This window comes from Dryobates pubescens, chromosome 24 (assembly GCF_014839835.1).
Source record: "Dryobates pubescens isolate bDryPub1 chromosome 24, bDryPub1.pri, whole genome shotgun sequence".
NCBI lineage: Eukaryota > Metazoa > Chordata > Aves > Piciformes > Picidae > Dryobates > Dryobates pubescens.
The window spans coordinates 1202086-1222525 of record NC_071635.1 but is presented as its reverse complement, the minus strand read 5'-3'; the positions used below and the strand labels follow the sequence as shown (position 1 = coordinate 1222525).

The following is a 20440-nucleotide window of genomic DNA, read 5'->3' as shown; positions in this document are numbered from 1 at the left end:
CAAAGCAAGGTGATCAACGCCGGCAGACCCCTACCACCGCCACAGACACCCACATCGCGACCGGTTGTGGATCGAACAGCCCGTGTGCTGCTCTGCCCTTTGCTAAAGCCAGGTGAATCGCTCAGCCGCCCTGCAGGTGCCACCCGCGCTCTGCGATCGCCCGGGCAGTCCGGGCACCGCTGACGCCCCTCACAGACCCCCCTCTCCCGCACAACGAGGGGGCTCCCAAAGTGAGGGGACCCGGCGGCTTGTAGGGGGATACCTGCCCGCGTCCCCCGCACAAGGCCGGCCGCAGCACGGCGAGCACCGGCGCGCCCCCGCCGCCCAGCCTTGTGTAACCGCGGGCGGGCGGGAGGCAGGCCCGGCGCCGAGGGCCGTCCCGCTCGGCAAGGCGTGGCCCGGCGGTGGCGGCGGGGCTGCCGGGAGCGGAGCGGCCGCGGGGCCGTGCCGTGCCGAGCCGTGCCGTGCCGTGCCACCCGTCTCGGTGCTAGAAGGCGGTTCCGCTCGCCTTCCCTTCGCCTGCGCCCAGTCCTGCGCCGGGGCAGCCGCCGCCGCCGCTCCGTCTTTGTGGCCGCGGCTCCTGCCCCTCCGCTCGCCGCGCCTGGGCTGCCGAGGAGGTCGCTGCTGGCGGTGCTGCTGCTGGCGGTGCTGCTGCTGGCGGTGGTGTAGCCGGGAGAGGTTCAGTGAGGAGCGAGTCCCGGCACGGCGGCAGCCATGGGGCTGCAGCCCCTGGAGTTCAGCGACTGCTACCTGGACAGCCCCTGGTTCAGGGAGCGGGTCAAAGCCCATGAGGCCGAGCTGGAGAAGACCAATAAGTTTATCAAGGAGCTGCTGAAGGATGGGAAAAACCTGATCGCCGCCACCAAAAGTGAGTGAAGAGGTGCAGGGGGAGACGCCGGGTGGCTGCGGGGGCGGTTCCCAGCGACTCGGGGCCCGGCGCCGGGAGGTTTCGCCTCCGAGCCGCAGCGTTTGTCTTTGTTGCGGCGAGTTTCGCACTGGCTTTCTCCAGCCTCTCCTTTGGGTCCCTCCCCAGCCGCTCTCTTCAGCCCTTCGCCGTGGGGAGGGGATAAGGGATAGCCCTGGTAACTCCACTTGTAAGCCATGTTCCATCTGTTGGGAGGGCCTGGTTTGGTTGTCTGGCGGTGTCCAGCCCGAGGGAGCCGCGATGTGAAATCCACCGGGGGTACTCGGTTTCAAGTTCTGCCGGCGCGCTGCAAGCCGACTCTGTCCATTTCATAGCGCGGCGGAGCCGTGCAAGTGAACAACGCATTTGTAACCTCTGAAGAGGCTGCTGAAAATACACCACATCTGCCAACGTTTCAAGTCTGTTCAGGAATTACCAAGCTTAGAGTTCTGCGGTGGAAGCACAACTTAACCAGTTCACAGAATCACCAGATGGTTTGGGTTGGAAGGGACCTTAAAGACCATCTAGCTCCAACCCCACTGTGTTTGGCCTCTTAAAGAGTGATGGTGTTTTTCAATTTATCATTTTACTCCTTGAATATATATACATACATACATAAATAAATATATCAATATAAACAAATAAATAATTAATATATATATTTATATCTATATATTTAATTACACTGTGCTTTGTGTGGGAAGCATGTCACTTTCCTTGAAGGACCACATTAATGTACAATCTTGATGCAGTATTATGGTAATGTAATTTAGAACCATAGATTCATTAAGGTTGGCAAAGACCTCTAAGATCATCCAGTCCAACCATCAACCCATGGTTCACTAAACCATGTCTATATGTTTTTTGAACACCTCCAGGGATGATGACTCCACACCTCCCTGGGCAGGCTGTTCCAATGCCTGACCACTCTTTCACTGATGACATTTTCCCTAATATCCAACCTCAGCCTCCCCTGGTGCAACCTGAGGCCATTTCTTCTCATCCTATCAACAGTTCCTTAAGAGGAGAGAGACACACACACCTCCAACCTCCTTTCAGGTAGCTGCCTTCTCTTCTCCAGGCAAAATAACCCCAGTTCCCTCAGCTGCTGTGGGCTAGATCTTTCTTCCATTTAACTTAAGATACAGTAGTGAGGTCCCCTAAGTGTTGAGTAGGATGATTCAATATTCAAATAAATCACCAATGCAGCATGCTCAGCACTGTGCTCTCAAAAGTGTAATATACCTTTGGTATCATGGAAAACTCTTGAAGGAGGAGAAAGGCTTTTGAGATATTTCCCTTAAAGTAAATGGAGAGGGCTTTGACCAATGGTTTGAGCAGTGTTAGCTGCCTGGGCACGGTAAGGTTTTTAAACACTGAGATAACTCCTTGTGTACAAATGAATGTTCTCTCCTGGGGTGGTCTCTGATGTGCCTTGGTGGGAAATATAATAGCAAATTTCACTTGTTTGTAATGCCAGTTAATATTCACTTACTGCAAATTGTGTTCCTTGAAGTCTGTGATCACTATATTAAACTGTTATGATAAATCATCCTCTTGGAGTGTGAAGTAAAAAGTGCCCCTAACCGTGGATGAGAGCAGTAGAGGGAAATCATTCCACTTTGCTTCTCTTCCTCAAGCATCTAGGCAATATCTTGGCAGCTGCCCCAAACCCTTGGTTTCTCTTGCATTTACCTGTACAGAACTTCTTTTGGAAGTGCGGAGCTGGTGGTGGTGAGGAAAGCCCTAGCTTGTGTGAGCCTCCTGTCCCCAGCAGAATCCTGCGCTGATAACTTTGGCTTGGTGTGCAGTGCTCGGCACACTTAGATGCGTGTGGTGGGAGCCAAGGGAAGTCAGCGTGCCAAGCAGAGCCACCTGGCCTGAGAGTGCTTGATGAAATACTTAGGGCTAGCCCATGAGGAATATTTAGAGAAGCTATCTGAGATCCTGCCAGGTGTTCAGGTCTCAGCAATGCCTTCCTTTTCAGGATGTTCTTCTTGAGTTTAGGTGGTGTGCTTTATTATAACAAACATCTGTGCTTCAGCATGCTTCTTTGAGAAGCAGAACCAGCTTAGATTCCTCCTTACACAGTTCAGGCTTCTGCAGTTGTCTCTCCCCTCGACAGTACCCTACGGGACAAGTTCTGAAGCTGATTCATCTTCCTCTGCTGTTGGTGAAGTAGTGCCACCCTTCAACAGATACTAAAAGACAAACTGAAGGAGAGGAAACACACAGAGGTGTTAACATCTGTTAAACCCCCAGTGGTTAGGGTATTGGTCATCCCTGTGCTTTCAAGAGAAAACGCCAGCATCTAAATTCTTTGAGGAACCTGATTAATTTGCTATCAGGAAACCAAATGGGATTAATAATGGTCCAAAATCCAAGCTCCAGGAGTGGCCTAGACACAGAGCTGACCCACACCTCTGCCAGAGCTGCATGCTCTGCACAAAGACTGGCTTGCTGTGGTCTAGAGGATGTGACAGTAAAGCAGGGCACATTGAGAGCTTACACAAGAGCCTTGCCTTTTAGACAAGAGCTGACTATGAGTTTTTGAAAACTGTTACAGTTTTTTTTAACAAAAGAAAGTCATTTTAATAATGGCTAAAGTGTTTGTTTCCAGAACCAGGTAAACCCTGAAATATACCTCTGCTTTAATTGACCAGTGAGCACAGCAAGCTTTTCTGCAGGGGCTGTACAATACAGAATGGAGTAGGTGCTCTATTGTTCTGCAGTTCGTGGGAAGTGAAGTGACTGCAGTACAGGCTGCCTGCCTTTCCCTCCCTTAGCACCTTCCTTGTTTCTCTTGCAAAGCAGCAAGAACTGTGGTGATGATTCTTTAGGTGTGAATGAGTGATGTGACTGAACAGATCCCACTTCCTGCTTGACTGGCAGTGTTGCAAACGGCTTTGCTGCTGCCTGCCCTGGGCTGCATCTTGAGAGGTGGGAAGGGGATACTGCTACCACTCCCTCTGATCACAGGAGTCCTCAGCGTCTCCCAGGACAAACCAGTAACACAGATCCTCTCTTTGGCTCCTTTCCATTTGTCTCCTCAGAGTGTATTTTCCACCTAAAACTGAGAAGAGCTGATTGTTGTTGTTAGTACAAAACTACAATGCTTTAAAAAATGGCAACAAAAAAGAAGGATCTTTTGCATTCTTATTTTGTGGAGTTTCCAGTGTGAAGTATAAATCAAGTGTGTCTTTACAGTTTTAAGTTTCACTTGTTTCAAGAGTCTGGTGGAGGGATAAACAAGACTGACTCAAAGCTGTCCTGCTTCCTGTGTGATGGTTTGAATTGTCTAGTGGAGTTGTCTAGTTCAAGCTAAATACTGAAAGGATGAATAAACAGCAAATGACTCTTTCTTGTGACAGTTAAGTATGTTAGGAGGAGTACAGCAGGACAGGGTTTTCCCACTCTTTAGTGATCAGTAAATACAAGCAGCATTACACATAGGCCTTTAAAAATAGAAATCCCCTATTTCTCAGGGGACTCCTGTTCTGTTAAACAAGTGGGGATCAAAAATAACTTCTGGACAGAACTAGTTGTTCTTTTGCTGAGAGCAACTGAATACAAAGGTGCCTGATCAGAGAATCCTTATTCTGAAACAGGAAAGGAACTAGCAAGATTTAGTTCTGAGCTATTAAAATCTCAGATGCAAGCTTTTGGAAGCTGAAAAGTACCCTGGATAAATGGTATGTATTTGCTTCTGAATTCTTCTCCCTGTGGTAGGAGAACTCTTGGTCATTTGACATGAGGGTGAGTTTTGTTTGGGTTTGTTGAAGATGTCTTTTTGGAAGCAAGACTTTTTATAAGGCAGGTGGAGTGGGAAGTGTCAGTGTGAGTGTAGGGCAGCTGGGCAGCTCATGGGGGTTTGCAAAGGGTACTTGTGAGTTTTATCTGTAGAAAGCATTTCATTGACTCTGAAGAATTGCTGATAATTGTTACTGAAGAGTGCTGGCTTGCTCCAGGAACTATTTCTGCACTCATGAGAAAAAAGAAGAAAAGAGTTCTCCTTGCTTTCTTCAGAGGTGTTATTAGTCACTGGTCATTTACAAGTTCACCATCAAGAAGTTAAGCAGACAGGAAATCTTGTCTGCAAAGGCAATAAAGCCATTCCAAATCCTGTCTCTGACCTAGCAGAGTTGGCTGAGTCTTTCAACAAGGTCAGCTGAAGAACCTAATTCAAACCCAAGACCCAGTCTGGTGTCCGAGCTGGCCAAACCCGTATTCCTTTTCTTGCCCAGTTCTCAGTGGGTGGTGGTGGTGGTGGTGGTGGTTGCCTTCGCAGATGCTGGTCTGTGTAGGCTTTTGGTCTGGCCTGGTGTGGATGTTATTATATAACTGTAAAGGCTGCTGTAATCCACATAATAACACAGTGTAAAAGCCACTTGCATCATGTGAGCCACAGTGTCAGGGGTTTTTAAGTGCTAACTGTCCATTTTTCAAGCTGTCCTTAATATATTCTGCACTTAGGAAACCACTTAGCAGAAGGTGCAGTGGGTGCCAGCTCTCTAACTCTTAGGAATTTTGTGCCACAGAAATGTTGTTCTGCTGAAGCTCCAGTAGGTGTCAAAGTAAGGTACTACAGTTAATATAATACTCATTCATAACTTCTAAAACAAACCAATAAAAATTCACTAAAGATTTAGAAAGAATCCAAAGACTGAGCAAAACCTAAGGTTGTTCTTATTTAACAGTGTGGGGGGGGAGAAGAGGGAATATTGTAAGAGAGCCTCAGCTGAACTCGTGTGCAGTTTCCCAAGTCAGCAGTGATGCCTTTGATTAACTCACCTTGAATTCAGAGAGGGCTGTGGGTTAATTTGCACCTTTAGCAGTTTAGAAAGCCATTTTAGTTTTCACTTAGTACCTCCAAAATGAGCTTTTCCCCCCCCAGCCTCTTTTAAGGCATGCTTTAGGTGTGACAGCAGTAAGCAAATACAGATGCTAAGTGAACACTCTTGAGGTGTACCTTTGAAACAGACCCTGTTAGGGCACAGTTAGGTAAGACTCACTGCCTGGACAGTGCTAGATCTTGTCTTGTAAAGGCTACCGAACAGCATATACTCCTACAAAAACCCAAACGAACCAACCTTCTGTTGGAGTTCAGCTCAGTTATGGAAACATTAGAAAACTAAAGGCAAACAGGTACTTTGGGGCCCAGCTGATACAGCTTTCCCTTAAGAAAGAGCTGCTTACAATGACACGATGGAATGTTGCTCTTCTCTTCCCTTCGAGATAAATGCCATGGCTAGGGCATAATTAGCTAAGACAGGACCTTTTCATGTTTTGCTTTCTCCTGCATGAAGATAAAGTTTCTTCTGTACAAGGATCAGGGAAGTGCTTTCTTTGAAGAAAACACTCAGCAGAGCATTGCTTTTAGCTCCACCCAAAGTAAAGCATTCATTACTGTGTCAGTAGCTATAAAAAGTGTCAGGCTCATGCTGTGGAGGATGCCAGTTTGTCATCTTGAATCACGTCTTTTCAGCTTGGATTACTAACTAGCTCCATTACCTTCTTTGTCCTGTGCATGTTCCACTGGTCATTTTTTTCCCACCCCTATATTAAAAGCAGAGCATTCTGCTAGTGAGCTAAAATGTGAGGTTTCAGACAAAATGGCCTTTCAGGGGTTTTCTCAGGGGTAAGAGATGTGGGAGGCTGTTGAATGAAGTGATCCTGTCTTTCCATTGTCTGGGGGAAATACGCAATTTTCCAGCTCTCGATAAACTCTGCAAGCAGACATTGAAGAAGACATCAGTGATTAGTGTCATGGTCAGTCTTCAGGACAAACCCAACACAACTAACTAGAGTGCTTTGACATGTTTAGAGCAGGTTTTGGTTGTTGTTGTTTATTTGTTCCTTAATATTTTTATTTTTTCCTGACCAGCCTTTGAGGAACCTGGTACTGAATTTTATTGGCTCTGAATCCAGCTTAAGGAATTGGAAAGCAAAGGATGGGTTTGCTCTGCAAAGTGCAAACACCTTCTTGCAATTAAATGAAGAAAACCAGACACTCTGTCCAGGCTGCAGGTGTGTGCTGTTCCTCCAATCATCCTGGGCTTCCCAGCTCCCTGCTGCAAACCTGCTGCAAATCTTAACAAGCGGAGCTCAGGACACCCATACCAGCTCTCAAGTCAGTCTAAAATCAACTTCCTGGTTTTCAGTGAGCCAGAACATCTCTTTCTGGCTGGGACAGATTTTTTTCTAAGGGGACAGGAAGGGAGATGACCTGGTCTGGAGTGCTGTTTTGGTTTTTTATTCCCTGATGTGCAGCAAAGGCAGTAATGTAGAGGTCAGGTGCTTCCTCATGTCCGTGCCCTCACTTTGGATAGGGAAACAGAATCATAGAATGGTTTGGGTTGAAAAGGACCTCCAAAGGTCATCCAGTCCAACCCCCCTGCAGTCAGCAGGGTCATCCTCAACTAGATCAGGTTGCCCAGAGCCTTGTCAAACCTCACTTTGAATATCTCCAGGGATGGGGCCTCAACCACCTCCCTGGGCAACCTGTTCCAGTGTTCCACTACCCTCATGGTAAAGAACTTCCTCCTAGTGTCTCACATAAATCTACCCTCTCTAATTTCGAACTCTTGCCCCATATTCTGCCCCTGCAGGCCTTTGCAAACAGTCCCTTTCCAGCTTTGTAGCCCCTTCAGGTACTGGCAGGCTGCTATTAGGTGTCCCCGGAGCCTCTCTTCTCCAGGCTGAACTCCCCCAGCTCCCTCAGCCTGTCCTTGTAGCAGAGGTGTTCCAGCCCCATGATCATTATCATTGCCTCCTCTGGACCTGCTCCATCAGCTCCATGTCCTTCCTGTGCTGAGGGCACCGGAGCTGGACTCAGGGCTCCAGGTGAGCTCTGACCAGAGCAGAACACATTTTGGAACGGCACAGAAGATCTGCATCCCAGTGCTCCTCTGTCCCTGGGTTAACATTGCATAATTACCGTTGTGGGTTTCCATCGATTTCTGTGCCTTTGTTTTACAACAGCAGCGCAGTCACTACTGCAGCACTTCACATGTTTACTCAAAACCCAGAGGTGTGACTGTTTGAGGGAGAGTGTCCACAGCCTCGAATCTTGGCAGCAGTTCATTCCTTTGACAGGCTGCCTTGTGGCTTTTGGAGATAATTTTTATGGCTTGCTCATGTTTGATGAGGTTTCCTTTTTTGGGTCTCATGCCACTTTTCTGAGTTTCCAGACTAGACTTGCTGCTGTTCTGTGACAGTTGTTCTTGAGCTGTTATGACATGCTCGGTGTTTTGATCATCTTTTAAAATCCTTGATGTTTTTTGAGCTGGCAAATTAAGACATTGAGCAGTTGAAGGCTTCCCTGGAATATCTGGTCAGTGTGAAACAGATGATCAAAAGAGCTTGGGCACATATTGGCAGAATAGTTCAAGAAACTACTGTTCAGGGAATGGAACCTCTCTTTCTGCTAGTGGCTGCTACCACCCACTGTGGCTGTCAGTTTTAATTAGCACCCAAAATCTGTCTTGTTGCTAAGTCAAACCCATCTCCTGTGCCACATTTAAACAAAGCCTTCACGTTTTGCAGTGGGTTGAGGTAGGCACATGTGCCCTGTCCCAGCAGCTCCTGTGGCACTCTGATAGAAGAGAGGGCAACTGAATCGTCCCATGCTTTTCATCTGTGACAGATGTATGTCTGCCATCCAAAGTGCTTGCTTTCCCAGGTATCTCACTGGGAAAGAAGACACTGGGAAGGGGAGTCTGTGGCTGGCTTTATGCTTCCCTCAAATTCTTTTTCCAAACAGGTATTTTTTGTGGTTTTTTGGCAGACATCAATGTCATGTTGTCACTTTCCCACACCTACTTGCACCTTTGGACAGAGCTTCTTGCAGCCACCCTGCTCTTTGTGAATGCCTTTTATCCCTTATTCTCTGTTTTCCTTTCCTCCCTTTATTGTTGTTTTCTTTCCTGGGTGTTTGCTCGGTTCAGGATAAATATAGAGAGAAGACATTCAGGCCCTTGGAAGCAGTGTGGCCATTGCAGGCCAATGCTAAATCAGAAGTTCCTGCAAATCATTCCTGGTGGGGGTGACCTTTGTGGGAAAGGAGCAGTCAGAGGGGAAAAAATCATCTACACAGGTGGCAAATCACCGTGTTACTGAACAGAGCGTGGTTCTGCAGCTGCCCACCCCTTGGCAGAAATGGCCTGCTGGCTTTTTCGCCGGGGGGGACTGGGCAGGTGAAGGTCATCAGCTCATTAGGCAGGACAAAGGGAGGGCTTCGCCTCTGATTGGTAAATCCTCCCAGAGTTCTCTTCAGCTTTTGCGTGTGCACCTGGCTCGTGGGGGCTGTGTGCTCTTGAAGAGGGAAGAAAACAACAGTTTTGTTTGATTTGGCAAGGAAAATAAAAGCGTGCGGGATGAAACCCAGCGGCACCGTGGGCCGGACCTGCTCCTCCGAGGATGTTGTTTAGCTGCGTGGCGTTCAGGAGCTACTTAGTTGCTGGTGAGTAGTGTGGTTTTTTTAGCTTCGAAATGTGTCCGTTTCCTCTATTAGGCTGCTGGCCTGCAAGCTTAGACGTGGTGAATGAGTTCATGGTGAAGACGCCGAAGCTTATGTTGCACTTGGTAGCATTTCAGCCTTGAGACAAACTAGGCTGTAATGTATCAGATCTCAAAAGTGGACTCTCTTCCCATGCAGAGGGAAGCAGAGCGCCTTATTTGTGCTTGTTTGTCTTAGTCTGTGATCAGCCATTAGGAAGAGTTGCATGCCTTGAAAAATAGTAATAAGAGTCGAGTGTAGGTACAGCTGGAAAAAAAATTGCTAAGGGAACTTGTAGCAGGCTGAAATCAAAGTATGCTTGCTTAGGAAAGAGCTCCTCGGAGGAGTCCCACCATCATGCAAACAGGTGCAGGGAGCTCACCAAGCTCTTGAGAGAAATATTTTGAAACATGATTTTGGCAGTGGTTCACCGTCCTTGGACATCAGTCAGGGGGGTGGGGGGCGGCTGGCTTTGTAAGTTATGTGGATTAACAGACTGGGAGTGCTGTGTGGTTTCAGCCTTTGAAACACATGAGGGCTCTGAGAACAAACCGGCATAATTCATGTTGTCAATACTTTTTCCTGTTAAAAGATCAGGTTGAAAAGGCCTGGCCCAGCAGACAAAGCACAGCTTTTGTCTGTTCAGCTCTTCAGCCTGCAAGCTTTTCTGCAACAGGGCTGAGTTTCTTCCAATCTCCTCTTGAACGCTCTCGCTGCACTTTTTGTACCTCGTGTACGCTTTCAGTTGCTTCAAAACTCAGTTTCAGATGTCTGTTGTGCCTCTTGCCTGGCTGCTTCCTTGATCCAGCAGATTTAGCATCTTTGCTAAAAGAAGTACAACCACCTGCTTGTATTGCATCTCCTGGTGTTTCTTTTACTTCTAGAAGTAAAAAGCTCTAATGCTAAAAAGAATCCTCAGACGCCCCTCAGCCTCATGGCCAATCTGTGTGTCGACAAACACCATTTGTGCTCTTCCCGGGGGCTTCTGATAGTTGCACCTGAGGAGGAAGGCTGCCTGCCGTTAGGGGTGGGGACCGCGCTCATCAGGAACGCTTATTGTTGGCACCTGTTTGTCTCCTCTTACTGCAGTCTTTTGCGGTCTCTTGTGGGGGAGTGGGGTTGAGCTCCAGGCATTCAGCCTTAGGTTTTATGTAGTGAATATAATGAACTAAGGGCATGCCTGTGCTATGATTTTCAATCTTCTGGGTAGGGACCTGGTCCTCTCTTCAGCTGAACGTTGCTGGGGGCCCAGAGCAAAACCAAAGGCGATTCCAACCTAGGAATTATGATGTCAGTCAAGCAAAGTAGCAGTCTTGTTTGGCATGGAGCAGGCAGCTGGACCACATTAGCTCCCTCCCCATCTAGTACATCAAAACGTTTCTCTAAATGGAACTTGACAGTGTTTGTAAGCAATGTGTAAGGGAAGCAAAGCCCCTCCTAAAACAAACCCCTCTGATGTCCCCAGAGTATCAAGCAGAACCCAAACAATTGCATCCCTGTTTGTTTCAGTCTTTTTGTAACAAGTGCTCTCTGTGTATGCTTTCTGTTCCTGTGGTAAGAGCCCTGCTGCCTTTAGCATCTTGAAGGCTGGTGAGCAGACAGCAGGAGTCCTATACTTTTGATGTCTCAGATAGGAAAGTAAATCCTTGTCAAGAGAGTTTGTGTCTTTAAGGCCAAAGTGAGTTATCTATTGAGGAAGGAATTGGTTGTCATGGAACTGTGTTTTTTTTCCCTGAGGCCCTTTCCTTCAGTTTCTCTTTTGAATATGGAAAATTCCTACATTTTCATAATGGTTGGGAGCTGATCTCACATCTCATGAGGACATTGTTGAATGGCCTTACTGGAACATTGCTTCCTGGACACTATTATTAGGGCAGTAGCTGAGAGAGATATGAGCAGCTGCCGAGTTTCATTCTGAGTTCCTGAATGGGTGGGCTGGGGTGGCATTCCCAGAGTGACAAGCAGAGGCACTGGGGGATGCCAGGAAGGAATTTTGCTTGCAGAATAGGTGACACTAGCTCAGTAATTAATGCTTCTGTCTCTTCTCTCTGTCTCCCTTCTGGAAGGTCTTTGTAACACGGCTTTAGATAATTCTTGCCATAGCCTGGCAGAAACTGTCACCTCCTTCCACCTCACTCCATGGCTTCAGCTGCCTGGTCTGGTGAAAATAGAGAGAGCAAACTATGTGAATGTTCTAGTTTGAGAACTGGGAGCAGGGAAGGTCTGATAGCATGGGTTCTTTGCACATGCTAGCCTGGAAATGTGCATCATAAGGGGTAGAGCTGTAGGGCAGAGTAAGGGCTGAAGGAAGTCCTCTCAGCAGTATTCAGCTCTAATCCTTTGCTAGGCTGTGGAAAAGGTATGGCTTAGATTGCAAAACCAATTTTCCTCTTGCTTGCATGCATCTGCCATTGCTCTTTCCTACTCAGGAGTCCTTTACCGAGTAGGGATAGTTTACTCAAAGAGCAGGAGCAGAACAAATGCTGTCAAATTATGGTGTCGCCACAGAGCACTGATGATACAGAGGAGAGGCTTCTCAGCTGGCAAGTTAATGATAAATCCAACAGGAATGTTGTTCCAAGGCTTCTCTTCTTTCTCTTTCCCAAGAGTAAATCACTGTCTCTTCTAGGTGCATCCCTCCCTTACTAAACCTCCTGTGTCAATTGAATTTTACCTCACAGGAGGACACTTAGGGAGGAAAACTCAGGGCTTCTGTAGCTCTGAGAAGCAGCAAATGGAACACGTTGATGTCAGTAATTAGTAATGCCAGAGAAAGGCAGCATCTCAGCTCCCTTCTGAGGAGGGCCATGGTGGTGTTGCTTGCTTGCTTTTTTGAAGCTGCTTACTCCCAGTTGCATTGCTTTATGATGAGCTCTAGTGCAGTTTGGTTTGGACATTTCACTTGAAGGATTTTCTATCTTTTCTGGGAAAAAGATAAATCCATACTCTTCTGTACAACATGATGGTGGTGCTGTGATAGCTTTTGTTTACTGAGCATTATGGAGTGACTTCTGTGCATTGGTTTTGTTCCTTTTCCCCAAGGTTTTTGATTGCTCAGACTTGGTGGTGTAGGTTTCTGGCAGTCACTGCACAAATTGCCTTCAGATGCTTTCTTGGACTTCTGATGTTTTCTGAGTCAAAGCCCACAGGGACATTTTAGTGATATGTGCACTGCAGTGAATTCCTTGGGAGCAGTAAACAGTGTCACTAATTTTTGTTTGATTCTTTAAGTTTTGTGATGATGATTTCCTTATGTTTGGGACTGACTTTGATTCCAGTAAGATACAGAGTGAGTGCTGAATGTGATGGGGAGAACTGAGGGTTATTGCTGTGTCTAAGTAAAATGAACTGTATCTACCAGGCAATGACTAATCCTGCAGAGTCTTAGTGCTATGATATAATTAAGGAAATTCCCTTCTATGTAAATTCTTCTTTGCCCTACAATCATGTAGTGAACAGCTTGGTGTGGCAGGGATTGCTGATAACAAGAAGTTCTTTGTTTAGTGTTGCCACTGGAAAAACCCAGTAGAAGGAGCTGTGTGCAGGAAGTATCTCCAGGGAGATGCAAGATGAGTTTGCTTGCTTATCATGGTTGTGAGACTCTGGAATCAGTTGCCCAGAGTGGTTGTGGATGCTCCCTCCCTGGAGGTGTTTAAGACCAGATTGGATGAGGCCTTGGGCAACCAAATCTAGTTGAGAAGTGTCCCTGCCTATGGCAGGGGGTTGGAGTAGATGATCTCTCAGAGGTCCCTTCCAACCCCTACCACTCTGTGGCCATCAGCCAAGTCACAACCCGTTTAAACAGCTCAGTAATGGTTTCTGGTGTTCCATTTGCAGCATTATTTTCTGTTATGCAAAGTAGGTGCGCTCTAAAGTGTATAAACATGAAATTAGTCTTTAAAATGAACACATTAATGTCTTAACCTATGTGTAGCAGTTAAAAAAATCCAGAGTGGGTAAAGCATTTTAGATTGCTACCTTTCCAACATCCTGCCAGGTGGGTTGAGCTGCTAGTTCTGTTTACAGATGGCTGAGGTGAGAGATAAGGTTGCACATCAAGTCTTTACTGGAGATGGAGTTAGCAATTAGGAGGCCTTGACATTTAACCTCATTACCCATGCATACAAAACAGCTTGCAGACATTGGGATTGTGTTGTGAATTGCAGGACAGCTTCAGCCTACCCATTCAGTTCCCTAAGCTGGGATCAGAATGGGTTTGGTGTAGTTTTGCAGAGTGGGAGGTGCTATTTGGCTTTTAAATGTTCCAGCAAGGTGGTGACTGCATCTGTTTGATTCTTTGCACTTCCTGGCCTAATAGGAAGGACCTGGGACTGTGCTTACCTTGGTACTCTGTTAGATTTGGGCATGTGTGGGCTTCTGCTGGCTGGAAATGTACCCCAAACCCAGCAGTCAGTTGCAGAACTGCAGCTAACCAGGCAACAATGGACAGACAGTGTGCTAGCCACAGTGCAGGGGTTTTGACTTCCCCAAAGCTAGCCTGGTGCCTAGCAGTCCTTCCTGGCCAAAGGCACAGCTGGCTGTCCCACCCTGTGCAGATGTTAACCCTGCTGCTGGCAATGATCCCCTGGCTTAGTCCTACCTCCCTGCTCCTACTTGCTTCAGTCTGCCTCCGAGGCAGGCAGTGCCAGCTGCACCCTTCCAAGCTCACTGCCAGTTTTGGCTCACTTTTCTCCTTTCCCCAGCTCAGTGGCCCTACCAGCTTAGTCTGAATCCTAACAGACTACCAAGACAAGTCCTAAATTTAGCCCTAAAGTGTTCCTTCTGGACCCATCCTTACTCCTAATTTGGTGTCTGCAGCCTTTAGCAGACGCAAGCCAAGAAAGGAAATTTTCCCTGCCGATGCTAACATCTCTCATCATTTGGCAACCCTTCGCTGAACCCAGCAATGAGAATTTCTGCTGGCTGCTACCCAGCTCTGAAAGTCATTGACTGAAGTCTTGGATCCTTCTCCTGCTGTGTCTTGACTCTGGTAACTAATAACAAACAAGAGTTGTCTGAAAACCCTGCAAGTCTACCTGAACTCCAGTCTTGCCCTAACACAAAACAGGTGGCTCCCACCGAACTGAAACGTAAATCTCGCTTGCTTCATTCCTGCCTTGTGCATCAATTAGGGACAAATGTCTTTAATTAAAGCATTGTGACTCTTTGGGAATCAGGAGGGAAGGTTATACATTGTATGCAAAACCACTACAGCTTTTGGTCCTGCCAGTGGGAAAGGAGATGACCAGATGAGACTCAGAGGGAAATTGGGTTTGCCAGGGGCTGCAGGCAGCTTTGCTGCAAACTGCCAAAAGTCACAGGTTGCAACTTCTCAGGGAATTTGGCATTCTCTATAGCACTTGCCTTATCAGTACCAGGGATTAAGAAAGAGCTTTGTGCCATCAGGCCACTAACACAAGACAGTTTCTGCAGAGGTTCCCATTTGCAGATGCTTGCTTTGAGGTTTGGTCTCTGACTTGAGAGAGCTGAGAGAGATTCTGGCTCCCCCCCCGCCCCCCCGCCCCCTTGCTAACTGTAGATGAGAAAGAAAGAAAACTTTTCCTTTTGTGCCCATGTAGCTAATTGTATGTGAGCAATTTGTCTTGGTGGCACTTTGTTTGAATGCAGGAGGACTAGGTAATGATTTTGTCTCTTTCACTGAGAGAAATTAATGGCTGTGATGAAAACTCATTCGTTCAACACACTAATTAGGAAAATCACCATCTAGTTTCTGCCTTCAGTGCTATATAGTCTAGGCAACACTGTTCCAAACTTGAGTTACTGCTTTTGTCCAGGCTTCCCAGGCTGGTCCTTGGTGTTCTTTATGTTGCTTGGGTATAGATTGGTGTGATGCAGAAATAGGAGGGATCAGCTTGTGATACTCAGGTTTGGGTTTTATTGGCTTCTGTTACTTCTTACTCTAAATAAATATGAGATCAAATTACTTCTCTTGGAAGAGTAGGCTGTGCTGGAGCCAAGCTGTAATCTTGTGCTGGAGGGTTTGACCATGGGGTTGGAGAGGTCTTCACAAAGGAGTTTATCTGAACTCCTTTCTACTTTTCTGTAGAGATTTCCTTCCCTTCAGACTTCTGTCTGATTTTGACACCCAAGTGCATCCCTTTTCTCTTGCATCAGCCCACAATTACACAGTGCTCTGTGGGCATTCTTGTGGTGACTAACATATATTAGTACAGCTATGCTTCCAGCTTTAAATGTGCCTCTAAAGAAGTGAGGATGGAAAAAGAAACAAATACTTGAGGTGTACCAGGGACCTACATTCACCTTGACACACATCTGGATTCTGAGCTTTGCACAGACTGGGTGCAGAACTGTCATGGTAGAAGGTAGAAAAGCTCTGCTGGAGCTTCCAGAGGAGAAGTTAAAGATGCTGTGCAGCACTGCACCTGGCACTAGGTTTTACCTCTTGCAAGCTCCTTAGCCTCTACAGCTCCTGCAAGGGCTGGAGCTGCTTCATGGGAGGCATTGTCCAACTCTGACCTTTTCACTGTCTCTTCCTTGGCTTTCAAGACTTCTGCCCATGGTTTTGTGACACTGTGCCTTGGGTGAGATGGTAATTTGTATGCCTGAGTGGCTTTCAGGCCACATACACTTGGATGTTAGTGCTGCTGTGCTGTTGGTGTGTCATCTGTCATCAGTGCAGGCTGGTGTGCTGTAAGAGCCCTGCTGCAGGGGTGCCCCACTCAGCTTGTGACCAGTGATTGCAGAGTTGTGATTCCCAGTGTTTACTCTTGTGTCTCCCTCTGGAATGTTTGCTTTACCTGGCCTGTGCTGCCTCTTCTCGGGGAAGATGTAGCTGTCACTTCTGCTTAACCAATTGTTTGTATAATCTGTGATTTCTTTGCAGTGAAGCGCAGGAGCTGGTGTATAAATTGTAGCAGAACTGTGTTGTAAAGTCTCTGGGGAAAGAGGATATTGTACTTTCCTGTCTTGCCTGTAACCCCTCTACTTGACTCTTACTTAATCAGATGTGCCAATGTGCTTCCCATGAATAATTTCACTTGTGCTCTTAAGTTAGATACTTATGCTTGATCTATTGGCTGAACATTTAATCACTTTGGAGGTGTGTTTCTGTCTGAAAACCATGGTAGTATGAGTAATGTTCATATTAGAACCACAGAATCATAGGGTTTGGAAGGGACTTCTGGAGATTGAGTCCAACCCCCTGCCAGGGCAGGATCACCTAGGGCAGACCACACAGAATACTTCCAGGCAGGCCTTGGAAGTCTCTAGAGAAGACTCTACAACCTCTCTGGGCAGCCTGTTCCAGTGCTGTGTCACCTTCAGAGCAAAGAAGATTTTCCTGATGATATTGTAATCCTGTGAGCTCCTGCTGGTATTTGTATGTGTGCTTGTGTTGCATCCTGATACCTGGATAGATCTCATCCATGACAGGAAACAAAGGGAAGCAAAACTTACTAACCAGAAAAACTTGAAATTCAGTCCCTGTGCCTTCCTTGACATGCTGTCCTTTCCTAGCCAGGGTTCTTTGAACTGCAGGATTTAAAGCTGAGGACAGAATAGCATAATAGAATCAGAATGTTAGGGGTTGGAAGGGACCTCTAGATAGCATCCTGTCCAACCTGCCTGCCAAAGCAGGATCACCTGGGGCAAGTCACACAGGAACACATCCAGGCAGGTTTTGAAGGTCTCCAGAGTTGGAGACTCCACAACTTCTCTGGGCAGCCTGCTCCTGGGCTCTGTCACCATCCCAGTAAAGAAGTTTCTCCTCTTGCTGAGGTAGAGCCTCCTGTGTTCCAGCTTGTACCTGTTGTTCCTTGTCCTGGGCACCACTGAAAGGAGCTTGACTCCCACCCCTCGGATGTTTATAGACATTAATAAGATCCCCTCTCAGCCTTTTCCAGACTGAACAACCCCAGCTCTCTGAGCCTTTCTTCACAGGAGAGATGTTGTAGTCCTCTGACCATCCTCATAGCTCTCTGTTGGACTGTCTCCAGCAGGTCTCTGTCTCTCTTGAATTGGGGGAGCCCAAAACTCGACACAGTATTCCCGGTGAGGTCTCAGCAGGGCAGAGCAGAGGGGGAGAAGAACCTCCCTAGCCCTGCTGGACTCGCTTTACTCGACGCACCCCAGGATGCCGCTGGCCTTCCTGGCCACAAGGGCACATCGCTGCCCCATGGAGACTGCTGTCTGCTAGGACTCCAAGGTGTTCATGGAACAGCCTGAAGCACTCTGTCAACCTAACAGAGAAACCTGCACAGCTGGTGCAGTAGGAAACTATCACTCCTGCAGCAGTCTTGCAGCAGGAATAAAACTTCATCCCTTTGATTGTAAAGACAGTGGCCAGTGCTTCTCACACACCGTGAGTCACTGCATTGCTGGCAGCAGCTGAGAGCCTGGCACACCAGTGATTGTTTGTGTAGAGTCATTTATGGAGAGCTGTCAGCAGACCCACAAGCCTCAGCAGTACGCTGTGGCCTCCACCGGGGCTTTGGCAAGTGCCACCTTTTCTGAGTCATGCGAAGGACCTTGTCAGGCCGTCTGTGGTAACGGGCTCTGACACGGCTGACGCCGAGAGGGAGGCAGGGCAGGCTGCCCAAAGTGCGGCTCCTTGGTGCTGAACGTCTTTGGGTTGAGCTGCCTGGGCTGTTTGGGAAGGGAGCACAGCACACAGGACAGCTGGAAAAGCTTTGCAGAGAGTTTGGCCATTCTGTGCTGAAATGAGACTATAGTTCTTTGCCCACTGGTGATTTATCTGTTGGATTGGAGTGTAAGTGTGCCTCGTTTGGTAAGATGTTGGTAGAGCTGCAGTCACTGTCAAGTACTATGAAGATGTTAATTCTGAGTGTCTGATAGTCACAGGGAATGTGTATGTTGTCAGTCCCTCGAGTGCTGAGGGAAGTCAGGCCCAGCAGCAGCTAGCCATGTATCATGTTCTTTACTGCTGACCTCCAGTGTGTCCCCTCTTTTTGCTTTTCAGTGGCAGATAGAGTTGGAGCCCTATTAAGCAGTGTATGGGGTGCTGCTGTTGCTTCTTTAATAGCAAGGGAAGCAATTTAGAAAGTGATAGCAACCAAATCATACAGTCATAGAATTGCTTTGGTTGGGAAAGACCTTCAAGATCAAGACCATGAAGGCCAACTGTCAACCCAGGAGTACCATGGCCATTACATGTGCTGTGTCTACACCTTTCTTGAACACCTTCAGGGATGGTGACTCCATCTCTCTGGGCAGCCTGTTCCAGTGCCTGACCACTCTTGCAGTGAAGAGATTTTTCCTAACCTAAACATCTCTTGGCACAATTTCAGACCATTTCCTCTTGTTCTATCACCTGATACTAGAGAGAAGAGACCAATCCCCACCTCACTACTACCTCTTTTCAGCATGTGTGTAGAAATATCTCCCTGTCTGACAGCTGAAACTGCAGATAACGTGCCCAAGATCATTTAGCTGCTGCATCAGATAAAAGAATCCTCTGGCAACCTGAGACTTCTGCTGGCATCGTTTCTGCAGGAGCACCACACAATGTGCAAATGCTGCCTTTCAACTTAAAAGCACAAAGAATTATTTTCTGTTCCCTGCCTGTGTTCTTGAAAACTTTCTCATGTTAAGGAATGGAAATATATTTAGCTTGCTAATAAATGAAAGAGAGCATCTTTAAGGCAATTCAGGAGGAAATTATTCATATTGTAAGCAAATTCCTGAGAGAGATGCTGGGAAGATAAGTACACAACACAGTCTGGAGCTAAGAGGCTTTTCTCCTCTCCTTTAAAAGACCTTTGCATGGATGGTTTTGTTGCTTTCTAGCCTTAATCAGAGAGCCTGCCTTTGTGTATTACTGTGGTAAAAAGGACTTAAATGGATGTAGTCAGAAGCAGTTGCTGCTTTCAGCCAGTGTGGCCACTTGCTGGTCTCCCTGCTTCTTCCCTATGCTTTTTAGATTTGGTTGGCAGTGTCTCCCAGCTCAAACAAGAAGGGTTTGCAGGTGAGGGAAAGAAGGGGTTGGAAGAGTCTTTGGTGTTTCTCTGGATTACAGATTCCTGCAGGTAGCAGGAGTCCCACCAGTTGAGCAAAATAACTTTGCCTCTTAATGTTTTGCTTGGATCCATGGAACAGATTCTGAAATCCTTGGAGATGAATAAAACTTCAAATGTAGACAGCACAAATAAGAAGCAGCCCTGTGGTGAGCTTGTGACTTGTGCTATGTGCAGTTTCCCTTTTTTTCCCCTTTGGTATTTCCAGTTTTCCCAAACTCTTCCAGGCTCTGGACGCAGAGGAAACTTGAATGTCTGTAACTGAAACCCCTTTGAAAGCACAAAGGCTGCCAAAGACAAGCTGGATTTGCAGGTGCCTGAAGCAGCCTCCAGCTGATAGCCTGGCTCTCTCACACCCTCTTCTTTATTATTCAAACCTGGCTGCTAGGTTGCTTTGCTGCGGTGCTGTGAGCAGCCTGAGGTTCCTTTGCTCCAGCCGGTGGGAGGTTAGGCAAACTTCCCTGCAGAAGTGTTAATTCTGGTTTATTGAGTAACCAGCCCTGTTGCTGCTTCAAGGAAAGAGGAGATAAACTGGCACACATGCTTGTTTCTTGTTTGGCCTGGTTGGCTGTGTCACAGTACCGTACTTAAGCTGCATCCCAGGAAGGAATTGCATCGCTGGCTCATGGTGAGCTTCTCATCGACCAGCACCCCCAAGGCTTTCTCCTCGGGACTGCTCTTGCCATCCTCTGCCCAGTCTATGTTTGTGCTTGGGATTGCCCTGACCCGGGTGCAGAACCTTGCATCTGGCTGGCTGTGATGTTGTTAGTTTTTGTAACCCAGCTGTAAATCAGACTTGTCAGGGAAAGGGAGTTTCTTAGAATCATTTAGACTGGAAAAGACCTTGAAGACTGAGTCCAGCTATTAACCCTTCTTCACCAAGTCCACCGCTATCCATACCCCCAAGCACCACATCTACATAGCTTTTAAACACATCCAGGGATGGTGACTCAGCCACCTCCCCGGGCAGCCTCTTCCAATGCCTGAGAACCCTGCCAGGGATTTTATTTTCCTTTCTCCAATGTA

At 47.3% G+C, this 20440-nt stretch overlaps 1 protein-coding gene across 2 annotated transcripts in view; it reads left to right on the top strand.

Annotated features, from left to right (window-relative positions):
• The first annotated feature begins 641 nt into the window (after nucleotides 1-641).
• Nucleotides 642-20440, top strand: part of ARHGAP10 (Rho GTPase activating protein 10) — a 127234-nt gene continuing 107435 nt past the window's right edge. For both annotated transcript variants that reach the window (XM_054172633.1, XM_054172634.1), the window contains exon 1: nucleotides 642-868. In XM_054172633.1, the coding sequence (XP_054028608.1) occupies nucleotides 715-868 (154 nt within the window). In that variant the 5' untranslated portion in view covers nucleotides 642-714. The remainder of the gene's footprint in view (nucleotides 869-20440) is intronic.